This window comes from Leptidea sinapis, chromosome 11 (assembly GCF_905404315.1).
Source record: "Leptidea sinapis chromosome 11, ilLepSina1.1, whole genome shotgun sequence".
NCBI classification, from domain to species: Eukaryota; Metazoa; Arthropoda; class Insecta; order Lepidoptera; family Pieridae; genus Leptidea; species Leptidea sinapis.
The window spans coordinates 7,602,188-7,615,157 of NC_066275.1; the positions used below are offsets into that span (position 1 = coordinate 7,602,188).

At 36.1% G+C, this 12,970-nt stretch overlaps 1 protein-coding gene across 1 annotated transcript in view; it reads left to right on the top strand.

The window, feature by feature from the left end:
- The window catches only part of LOC126966840 (peroxidase), a 55,259-nt gene that overhangs the window by 24,899 nt on the left and 17,390 nt on the right, over window positions 1–12,970 (top strand). Inside the window, exons 3-7 of the mRNA XM_050811102.1 lie at window positions 2,142–2,218; window positions 3,791–3,881; window positions 9,070–9,261; window positions 9,969–10,165; window positions 11,221–11,394. Of these exons, the coding sequence (XP_050667059.1) occupies window positions 2,142–2,218; window positions 3,791–3,881; window positions 9,070–9,261; window positions 9,969–10,165; window positions 11,221–11,394 (731 nt within the window). The remainder of the gene's footprint in view (window positions 1–2,141; window positions 2,219–3,790; window positions 3,882–9,069; window positions 9,262–9,968; window positions 10,166–11,220; window positions 11,395–12,970) is intronic.

Genomic DNA, 12,970 nt, shown 5'->3' on the forward strand with positions numbered 1-12,970 from the left:
CTCCTCCCGTGGGTGTCGTAAGAGGCGACTAAGGGATACAAACAACTGAGAATGGGCAGGAGCATTTTTCGTTAAGAGCACACCATCTACTGCGATCGCCAATGCGCCTGCCAAGCGTAGCGATTATTGCAAAAACCCCCCCAAACGTGACAGACACTATAAGGCCCCGGCCCCCAGTCCTCGGCGGCCCCGCTCATGGTGGCCACGGTAGCAGCTGCATAAGCGACGGATCGGGGGGTGCTGAGAATGCCAAGGAGCGGCAACGCTACCACAAACGAGCTCGTGAAGCCGATAGCATTAACGTGCGCACCACATCGGCATTTATATGGTTCATTTATTTAATTACCTCTTTAATTTTTATATGATAAATTTTATGCATATCCGTAACACAATTATGACTTAATACTCATATTGTGTATAGAGTTTCAGTTCTATCTTATATCTCAAAACAGATTATTATTCCAATCAAACCCAATTTCATTTCTACAATTTATTGATTGCTTAGTAGTAAATGCTAATTAGTAATATAATCATAATAAAATATGAAGACAAAATAACTAATCAATATTTTATATGTACTAGGACAGCAGAACTGGGTTAGACATATTGTTTCCGATTTTTAGATACTTTGTGGCTCTAACAAGGGCGTCAAAGTTCAACGACCCAGTTTTACTATTAATATTAATCGCCATTCTCCAATACGGATGCTAAGTCTGTTGGCATATTAATTATTATGACGATGTCTGTCACATATTGAGTTTTGATGTTTGATTTTTGTATGTTAAAAAGTAACATAGGATCTCATACAGCAATTCAATAAGTATTTTAGTAAATTAAATGAAATTGCCAGTTTTCAGCAAGTTCGCTTATTTAGTTCTTTTACGCTGAAACATGGCGAGCAAAACGTTTAACTGTCAGTAGGTGCCTTACCATTTAGAGTCTCTTAAGGCGACACTAAATGCCAGCGACCTTGAGCGATATGAGTTCACGGCTGCCGGCCCGCCATCAATGTAACAAAGCCAATATTTTCAAAATGCGTGGAAAACAGTTTATATGCTTACAATCCTCGTCATTCACTACTAATCTGAATAAATGAACCTACACAAAAAAGTACAAGCTATAAGAATAACTTTGCTGAGAGAAGTACCAAAAAAATGCGTCACGCCATGCCAAAAAACTTGTTTAACTTCAAAGAAAAGTGGTAGTTCAAAAAGGCTCGGCAGTGTTAACTATAACCAACAGCAAGCATTAGCAACCTACAAATAAGACTTAAGGATATGTGTAACAGGATTAAGTAGTGTTCATAGCTCGAAATGCTATACTTTCACCACAAAACTTGTCTAAAAACACCATGTTTGCGTGTTTTCTGCTTACTCTTCGCCTTAAAGGAGAAAAGTTGAAAAAGTGTCCAGCTTATGTAGTTAATAACAGTTCAAAAATCTTCCGTAATGGCGCTGGTGTAGGAATTGGGAATGGTATGAATTATGGTGAATGTAGCAATTGTAAACAAATCGTAGTATACTAAGTTAACAAATTTTATTTTATTGTCGACTAAAGTACTTAAATAGTGAAAATTTCAACAACTTACGTTGTTACAAAATAATGTACTAAATATAACCTTAAAGAGTTATTATGAGAAACCGTGTAGGGATAGTATTATTAGAGTGATGATGCTACTGTGCCGCCACCAATAATTTAATGTATTTTGAAGGCCGCTTTTTCATATACAGATGATTCTCCCTGCCTGTACCCTCCATACTTAAAATGCAGTGACGCCATTGATGCACACTCTCCTAACATGTCATTGTCAGAAACAAAACTCTGCCTTCGCGGTTATTAGGCAGAGTTTTCGTTCATAGACTATGAACATTACTGCCACGTAATAAGGTTTTCTAAATTTCAATAATTTCACAACTTTATATGTTTAGGTACCTACCTAATTAAAATAATACGCCATTCTTTGCGAGTGAAGTCTTACTTTAAATACATTTTTTATCTATTTTTTTATATAGATAGCATAGCGATTCACTTCGTAGATTTAACATATGATAACACAATATTTCTCTTCAATATTACAAAACTATGATTAAGATATATGCCATAGTAAAGATGTTTTTTTAAATATATTTTTTTTGTTTCAGTGCCTACGAAGGTAAACATACTTGCATCACATATGACGCGATCAACCAAGCCTACTTAGACGCAAGAACACGAATATGTAAGTATTTTTATTAATTATATTAATTTTTGTATTGTGCATTCTATTTTCAAAGAAAAACCTTCCAAAGATTCTGTGCTTACCTAATTAACCATTAACCCCCTTATTCATAATAATCTGCTAACTTAAAGCATTGCTAACTCTCACTCTGTCTTCTTCTATTGACCTAAGTCAGAATGAGTAAAAACACTCCTTAGCGGCTGTTTAAAGTTAGCGGACCATTATGAATAAGGGGGTTAATGTAAATTTACTGTAAATATTTGCGAAATTATGAATTTTTCAACACAAGCACTGACCTAATAACATTATAGGTAAATGTCGGTAATCATTAAATGTTTCAAAATGATTTATAGTAATCGACTTTTTATATCTTAACAATGTTTGTAGTTTATGTGGACTTGATCAATAAAAAGCAAGAACAAAACAACAAAACAGACATAATAATGGTTCTTTAATTATTTTCGACATTTTATATCGTTATTAATATATTTCACAACATTAAAAGTAAGAAAGACTCTAAGTAGACACAACAATCTTAATATATATATTTCTTGTGTGCGTGTGTATGTCACTGAACTCCTCTTAGACGGCTGGACCGATTTTGTTGAAACTTTCTGTGTGTCTTCAGGTGGATTCGAGGATGGTTTAGATTCACAATTGAACTACCTCCTAAACGGCTGGACCGATTTTGATGATTTTTTTGTTTGTTTCAGTGAATTTGAGATTGGTTTAGATTCTCAATTCCGTCCATATTATATAATTCTCCTGCTCATGCGTATGTTAGTGAACTCCTCCTAACGGCTGGACCGACTTTTCAAATTTAAGACGTGTGTACAGGACAACGTCTGTCGGGTCCACTAGTAAAATCATAAGTTTTGTTTTATTTATTTAGAGTATTGGCAATGATGTCATTAGCTCAACATTGTTAAACCAGTATACTTCAATAAAATTTTGTTTAATTTACGCGATCTTAAGGAAAATGTATTCCGATACATACAGATATAGTGTTGTTAGGTTCCTCACGAGATGGACCGACCGCAACGATTTGGTCAAGATCGCTGGAATACGTTGGATGAGGGCAGTGCAGTATCGATCGTCGTGAAGATCTTTGGGGGAGGCCTTTTTCCAGCAGTGGACGTCTTCCGGCCGATGATGATAATGATTATACAGAACACTCCAAACTTGAAAACAGAGCCCTAGTTATACGGATCTCTGAGCTTCTTGATCCATCTTGATCAAATGAAATCCTATATTTTTGAACCATCACTAAAGTTGTCCAGGAGGCTTTCAAATTTACCAGGTGACCTTTGACAGATCTGGCACATTCTTCTGTCAAAAATAAGTTTGGCAATTCAAAGTGGCAATGTTGTCAGCATCTTATCTGCCGTTTAACATTTGTAATATAATTTTAGTTTGGAATTATTATATATTTAAGTGTTTATATTTCCCATAGAATTTCTGTGTTAATTGTGACTTTTATTACATTATTGAAAACTATTAAAATAATAGAATTAAAAGCCTTACAAACTTGACCTTTAAAGATATAAGAATAATACTTATTTTACTTTGCAGTGGTCTCCCAGCCAAAAGGCGATTGGCACGCTGAACATTTCGCCAGTGTGGGTGAACTTATTCTAGATATTTCTGTCAACTTAGCGCGCACGTAAGTTAAACCTTTATTATTTTGACATTAATTGTGAGCTGTTTAGACCCTATTTATACAGTAGCCAAGACTATTTACAAATTCCATTGAATGCCGATGAGGATCAACGAACCGTTATCGGTGGCCACCATACAAATGATCAACTACCCAATATTACGTAGTCAGCACTACCTATAGAAATATATCAAAATGTGCCAATAAACGTAATATTACGTAGTCAGCACTTCGTACAACAGTAGGTACATAAAAAGGTGCAATTATACTTAATTTTACGTATACGCATTATTGTGTGATTTCGCAATCTGAGCATTTAAAGCTCATAAGCCATCCCGTTCTTTCATATAGGCATTGTAATAACTCCCCCATGCCTCACCTTTCTTCGGTAAGTATCGTTTTTACGCGAACACTTTGTAGTATCACGCCGCAAGACTACTAGATCTACAGCTAAAAAGGCTGTTCCAACGATAAAACCTGTGTTTTCACCAGAAATAAGAAGCGGAAGGAATCTTCTTTTGTGTGCCGTATCACGTTTGATTCTGATATTTTTTTACCTTGAAAACAATATTATTTTGGGAATAAGGACAAACGAACTCATGAACTTTTGGAAACATAAAAGAAACGGTGGATCCTTTGAAAACTGGATGTAATTGCGTTGATGTTGGATTTAGAATAAGCGTTCTTTTTTCTCGCTCTTCTTGCAATGCATATATTTCTAGTCAAATTAAGCTTCTTACTACACGTAAAATATGATTCAGAAAGTGACACAATCATTCGTCTGGCATTTAACAAATATCACAGTGGCCATGTTCATAAGATAGATTGGTTCTATTGTCCTAGAAAAGGATAATTGATATAGTGTGAAATGTTAGCTCAAGGTTTAATGTTGATTCACAGATAGATCCGCACATTTGTTTGTCATTTGTCCGAACCAAGCGTGGATCAAACACAAGTCACGACTTGAGACGGAAACTGTTTGTACAAGCTATTTCTATTGTCGTCAATGCCCTGTAGGAATTTAAAAAAAAACATTGCGCGAATGGATACTAGTCGACTCCTTTGTAATCGATAGCGGCTAGATTAGTACCGGCGTAGTATCTTAATTTTTAAGCTGACGAGCGATAATGTATGTATACTTCTCAGAATTTTAGAAAGAACTGTAGCTATGTCCGAATCTGATCTGAATAGTAAATTACTTTACCACGGTGTATCCCACCGATCTGTGTAGGCACGTAAGTACGAGCGAGAAGACAATGTCGGTAATACTGCTCTCTCATTCACTAGCGCCTGCTCACTAATTAAAAAACAAGTTTATTGCGTTGACGTAAACAGCTTTCCGTAGTTGTTTATTCTACTAATCACTTACGCCACAGTTTTCATAACAAACTCTTCCATTGCCAACAGTTTGTTTCATCAGAATCATAAATCTAACGCCAAGGTCTATTATGTTCAGAACAGATTCGTGTATCATTTAATATAGGTGCAATTGCGTTGTACATATCATCACTGAGGCCGAATCATGGGCGAACTGTCTACTGTCTAGCGTTCCGTTGATTGACATATCTGGGTCTCGTGTCTGGATACCACAGATCAATTGTTTCAACACAGAACCTGTTTAGCGGCTGCTGATTGAATTGAGAGGAATTAAGAGATTACAATACATTAGTATTTAATTGTAAAGTCGATTTATAATTATATTATTAGACTTATCACTCCGTAGCACTTAAATATATAGGTGCAAACTTGTTTACAATGAGGTTTGTCTGAATTAACTTTAACATTTTTATGTCATGTCAAATTATTCAAAGAAGTCTTATCATAATATTTTGTTTATATAAATTATTTTTATAGTAGAAAGTCTAAGAAAAGCGGAGGATAAAGATAACTTTTCGTGATAATAACAACCTTGAACCAAATAGCTTGTATGTCATTGACCTCGAGCAGAGCATTCGGTTGCAACGTAATAATTTATCTAATCACCCTTTTAAGTTATTTCATAATTAAGTACAATATTTCGATTTTTAATCACAATGTCACTTCAATAATGTGTTTTAATATGATATTAATCCATTCGCTTAGTTTTTTCGCCTATTGTGTTATTTTCATAGATTATATAATCGAGTATAAACGAAGTCGATAGTTATTTTAATATCATCCACAGAACACAGAAAGATTTCGTTTATTCTTTCCGGTTTAATTGTTAAGTGGCTCGATTTAAATTTTATTATATCCAAAATACAGACTCTTTAAAAATGCAGTGATATAAATTTCTGACTATACCTTATCTCTGACTATTCTTTAATCTAATTTAAGACTCCAATAGAACTTGCAGAAGCTTTCTTACTTTCCTTGTTCAATAAGAGGTCTAACAGTCTACAGAGAGATATTTCCACATTGTAAATTGGTTGGTGGGTCGAGATCAGTTTTTTCTTTCATTATTATGAGGAATGGTGATAATATTCATCTTAATCAGTATCCTAAGCCGATATGGTAAAAAAATAAATTTAAATATAATCGGTACGCGCGCTGAACGCTCTTAATAATAATATTAAACGAATGATTAATAAAAATGAACATTAAATTGCATTACAATTTTGTACAAAACTAATTCACATTTACACTTACAACCGAACTCCGAAATGGTCTTCCTTTTGTGGTGTTTCCAGGCTGATACGACTTGGGTATGAACACAAAAACCTACCTATAAATTCTTGCGTACACCTTCCTAACAGGCCGGTAACGCTCCTGTGTTATCTCTGGTTTTTTATAATAGTAATAATAATTTTTGATTGACTGGAACAAACTTCCAAAAACCTCCTACGATCCGTTCTAGAGATCTTCCAAACACAATAAAACGTAAGGAATTATTGAGGCACTAACTATTTCAACGTTAATTTACTGCGAATAACTAATTTTATATAAAGTATATTAATTAGTTTAGTGTTAAGTTATATCCAATCTTTATATCGCAATTTATGGAATTGAGATGGAATCAAGTAGGTATCAATTATTTGAATGTGCAATTAATATGACTCAATAATTATTATTGCGTTTGAGACAATTTGTAGGAATTATTACATAAATTCACTTCTTGAACATAGTACACCTTGACATTTCAAATACAATCAATAATTACAAACGATTTGAGTCTTTTATCTCGCATATTTATAGTACAGCCGTTATTTAGCTAACATATATTATGGCTCATATGTGGAGCAATGGCATATTTTAGGCCTCGATATGTTATTAAATAACAGTGGGAGGCTCCTTTGCACAGGAAGGCAGCTAGATTATTGGTACCAAAACGGCACCTATTTCTGCCGTGAAGCAGTAATGTGTAAGCATTATTGTGTTTCGGTCTGAAGGGCGCCGTAGCTAGTGAAATTACTGGGCAAATGAGGCTTAACATCTTATGTCTCAAGGTGAGGAGCGCAATTGTCGTGCCGCTCAGAATTTTTGGGTTTTTTGAGAATCCAGAGCGGCACTGCATTGTAATGGGCATGGCGTATCAATTACCATCAGCTGAAGCTCGTTCCTTATTATTATAAAAAAAATATAAAAAGTTTATAGCTACAATCATTTATAGATCGAATATAGGTTTTTAGATATTAAGAGACCCAAAGTCACTGACATAGCTCAAATGATTGCGAAACTAAAGTGGCAGTGGACAGGGAACTTAGCTCGACGGACGGATGGCCGGTGGGGCAGTACAGTCCTCGAGTGGCGACCACGTACTGGAAGTCGCAGTGTTGGTAGACCCCCACCAGATGGACCGACAATCTGGTCGAGGAGATCTTTTTGGGAGGCCTTTGTCCAGCAGTGGACATCTTCCGGCTGATGATTAGGATAGATACATTTGTAATGGAAGTGTTCGGAGGGCATATTTATGACGAAATTATATTATTAAATTATATTTCTATTACGAAAATATATTTAAAACGCTTTTTGATTTTCATGAGAAAAAGAGACGAGACAAGCATTTTATCATGTGGTAAGTGATTTTGTCCATTACAATGCAGTGCCGCTCAAGATTGAACACAAAATTCTGAACAATTTGATAGTTTAAAGTGATAACCCTTACTTCTGGAATTAATTATACAAATTAAATTTATAACCAAAATTCATGAACGATGCGGGACTCGAATCCGCGCCTCTCGGGTTCCGTCTGAGCGCTATTACCAAATGAGCCAACCGTTCGAGTGACGCATGGATCGTAAATCTAGGTATCTCTTGTTCAAATATCAGGTTGTGCCTTCATCTATAGGTTCTACTTTACAGTTGATAATCTGCTCAACCCGAATACGACGTTGCATATTACGAAATTGAATTGAGATGTCGCTCTTTTCAAATCTGCGAATCAGCAGTATTCATTTTATGCAGACGACAGCACAGGGTATGCCTCCTACACCAGCCGTGATAACATGTCCCGGGAAAGCGTCGACCAGAACCGGAGAAAACTTGTGGCTGAAATCGAGACAATGCTTTGCAAAGTCTCGGAATGGGGCCGACAAAATGTAGTCCAATTCAACCCCAAGAAGACACATGACACCACTAAGAAGTCTCCCTTTGTCCTATCCCCTCAATGCGAGATCGAGAGAGTGTGTACTCAGTAAGGCGAGACAGTACTTCACTGTAAGCGGACCGTGTGAACTATATGCATTTAGTTATAGAATGTGGGATATAGCAACGCTTTTTTTTGAAAATAAGGGACGAGACGAGCAGGATGTTTAGCTGATGGTAATTGATACGCCCTACCCAATATAATGCAGTGCCGCTCAGGATTCTTGAGAAAACCTAAAAATTCTGAGCGGCACTTCAATTGCGCTCGTCACCTTGGGACATAAGATGCTAAGTCTCATTTGCCCAGTAATTTCACTAGCTACGGCGCCCTTCTGACCGAAACACAGTAATGTTTACATATTACTGCTTCACGGCAGGAATAGGCGCCGTTGTGGTACCCATAACCTAGCCGGCATATTGTGCAAAGAAGCCTCCCACTGGTATGGCTCTCACTATGGCTTTAAATGTACTCCCACTATGGCTTTGAAATACCAACACTCAGTGAAATATTTAATTTGTATGACCTAGGTCAACTTTATTAATCAGATACTAAACTTATACTGCTTATGTGCAAAGGAGCCTCCTACTGGTTTTTAAAACCTGTGATTTTAAATGTCTCTTATTTCAACAGCTATGGACTAACGTATGAGGAAATAGAAAAGGGTTTGCCTCTGATTGACACGTCACGGACCCTGATCCGGGAGGTGTGCCCCCCAGTGTTCTCTCACGTGGAGTGTCGCGCCGGGAAGTATCGCCGACTTGACGGACTCTGCAACAACCTACGACATCCGACATGGGGCGCTACTATGGCTCCATTCCAACGGTAAACATTTTTCACATAATTATTACACTAAAATGTTTGCACTGGTAAATGTGGATAAAGTCGCGGGTAACAGTTAGTAAATACTTAATTCATTTCATTCAAAATGTGTCTGACTGTGGTGATAACTTTTTGGCACTGTACATCAAAATTGAAGAGTGAAAGTGACATACCAAGAAATAGTTTATTGCCGATTTAAAATTTATTATTCACCCATTCCTTGATCTTCGTATCTAACTTCTTGAACTGTTCTGTTCATAATAAAAAAAAACTTGCGGGTGGAATGTCTTTACAATTTTATGGAATGTCATTAATTAAACACGTTCTAGGGCTAGAAGCTCCCTCATAAGCGCCAACATTCTGTAATGACTATCAATAAATTAAATAAACATAATTATGTTCCAAAATATATATGTCTAATATTTTTAAATATATATTATCTAGGGGATGACAAGATTGGCTCAAACTCAAATAGAAATATTAAATATCTCATATGACTTTGAAATAGAAATCACCAACAATGATTTATTTCTATTTCAAAGTCATTTGAGATATTTAATTTTAGAGTAGGCAAGAAACTGATCATCACCAACAATGATGATCAGTTTCTTGCCTACTCTTCTGGTGTTTGAATTTGGGTAAATTATATAAATTTTGGTTCGTATTTATTTAATCATAAACATTTTATTTATCTTTTTCAATTCTTGTAGGCTAATCGGCCCTTTGTTTGCGGATGGCATAAATGCTCCTCGAATCGCCCATTCTGGCCGGGATCTACCGCTCTCCAGGGTTGTCTCCCGCACCATGCATCCTGATGATGGCTTCCACGACCACGCCGGTACTGTCATGGTCATTGCCTGGGGACAGTTCATGGACCACGACTATACACTCACTGGAACTCCGCTTGGTAATTACAATTTAAAGTTACCAAATCGGCCTTATGCTCACTTTTTGATGGGTGATGAGGAACTAATAAAATTATATCTTTATTCATATGATACTCCTCATTTCCTTCATTCTTATTTCGGACACGGGACTCTCAACACAGATTTCTACTGCACTCTGTATTCCGCTAATCATGTACTACCATTTCTATTATTGTAATAACCGTGTGTTGATAATAGGATAAACGCCAACTTTGTGAAAATAGTTTAATGTTAGACAAAACTTCAAAAACACCAATCAAAAGTACCGTTACAATACTTACGACATCTTCTCTGTTGATATCACTAATTTGACATGGATTCGTCCCTGTTTCAAACGCTTCAACAAGAAATACTTGGAGTTAGAAAAAAACGTGAAAAAGTTCTCCTATATTACTTATTCCTCTGGCGTTTCTTCGATGATCACAAAATCAGGTGACACGTGAGCTAATTTATCCCCCAGAGCGTTGCCGGCTTTACAATATTGTTGCTTTTTCAAGTCCTAACCCTTTTTTTTATGGAATAGGAGGACAAACGAGCGTACAGGTCACCTATTGTTAAGTGATCACCGCCACCCACAATCTCTTGCAACGCCAGAGGAATCACAGGAGCGTTGCCGGCCTTTAAGGAAGGTGTACGCGCTTTTTTTGAAGGTACCCATGTCGTATCGTCCCGGAAACACCGCACAAGGAAGTTCATTCCACAGCTTTGTAGTAGTTGGAAGAAAGCTCCTTGAAAACCGCACTGTGGAGGACCGCCACACATCCAGATGGTGGGACCCTTAGCCAAATTTGAAATAATTTGAAAAGAAATCCGTCTCGAGTGAGTACTCGTAGTGAGTGTAACATCTAAAAAATGCAATATATTTTCATCTACTAGTTTAATCTCTTAAAATACAGGCCCGGCCTAGTTTAATGCTAGTGACAACTAAAATAATATAAATGTTTAGAATTATTAATTAATGATTAGTGTAAGATTAGAAGTGAATCTAATATACTTGAATACATTTAATTAATGAAATTTAAAATTTAATCTATAGATCCTGTGAACCGCAACGACCCCGAAGAATGCTGCAAGCGACCATTGCATCTGAAACATCCATATTGTAACGAGATCTTGATCCCAGACGATGATTACTTCTACCGCCTGTTTGGAGTCAAGTGCATTGATTTCGTGCGGGGCTTCCCCTCGCCGAGACCCGGCTGTAAGCTTGGTAAGTACCTTTTATCTACACCCATGCTTTAAATCCTCTATTAAAGATTCTGAAACAGTTAGCTTATTGCCAACATTAAAACACCTAATGTTCTAATAACCATTACATCATCCAAAAGAGTGTTGTAATGTTGTACTGAATTTCATAACAACACTCCTATGTTTTTTTTTATCCCTTCATGCGCAAAGAGTTTCAACATACAGCCACATTCTTATTGCTCGATGCGTGGTATCTGTATGAATTTAAAAAAAAATAACATTTTCGTTTACGCGCTTTCCACTCTCCACGCACGCCGTAAAAAAAGTAGGTTATTCGAATCCCTGCCATTTTTCTTCTATATTTTTATTGTTTTGTTTACAAAAAGTGAGCGTTTCATTTTAAACGCTGCAAAAGAACATTATATTCGAGTGAATTTTAATTATTGCACTATACAAAATGTAAATTACTACTAAAATAAATAATTGTTTCATTAATACTTAGTTTATTTGTTTATAATCAGTAATGAATGATATTAGGTAAGTAAGCTAACAGAATTCCAGTTCCAGAATCTTTCAGAGGATTCATATCCTGAGTGTATATAAAGTCTTGTATGCAACTGTTGATAATTAGGTATTAAAACACTCATGTGATACTATTATCATCCAATTTCATATTCATTAAATCCACATTCGAGTTTTAATACCCCTTATTACACAACAGTTGCATAAATAACTATTACGTAATCAGAGCCGGATTTAAACTTAATGGCACCCCTGGGCACTGGAAAAAAAATTCGCCCCAATACTGGAATTTTTCTTAAACTTATAGTTTATATATTTTATTTTTGAAAACTAAAATAACTAATTTATTGCAGAAACTTTATTATATGTTACCTATATATTCTATAAACATGAATTTACAAATAATGGATAAATTTATTTTTTTGAATTATCAATTTAACCAAAAATTATTAATTACCAGAATTAATTAAGTATATTGAGCAATCCTGATAAGACTAAAAAAAAATTTTTTCACTTTCAAAATTTTGCCGCCCTAAAAAATTTGCCGCCCTGGGCACTTGCCCCAACTGCCCCTATTGTAAATCCACCACTGTACGTAATGGTTATCTCAGGTGCTTTCAGAATAGAATACACTACCTTTTGGTATTGATGCATGCGTGATCCTCCAGCCGATATAGCGACGGTTAAAGAAACTCGCAACAAGATTAGACGTTTTACTTAATAGTTATGAAACTTATTGCTTGCCGAATCATATTATGTACAGTGCATTGCAATGCCGCTTAAAATTTTCACAAACCTTGAATTGACACATAAGTATAGGCAACACACTACAACGGCTACAACGGCAACGCTCCTGTGATTCCTCTGTTTTTTTTTTTTATGATAATAAGGGACGAGACGAGCATGACGTTCAGCTGATGGTAATTGATACGCCATGCCCATTACAAATGCCCTGATTCTTGAAAAACCCAAAAAATCTGAGTGGCACTACAACTGCGCTCGTCACCTTGAGATATAAGATGTTAAGTCTCATTTGCCCAGTGATTTCACAATAATGCTGACATATTACTGCTTCA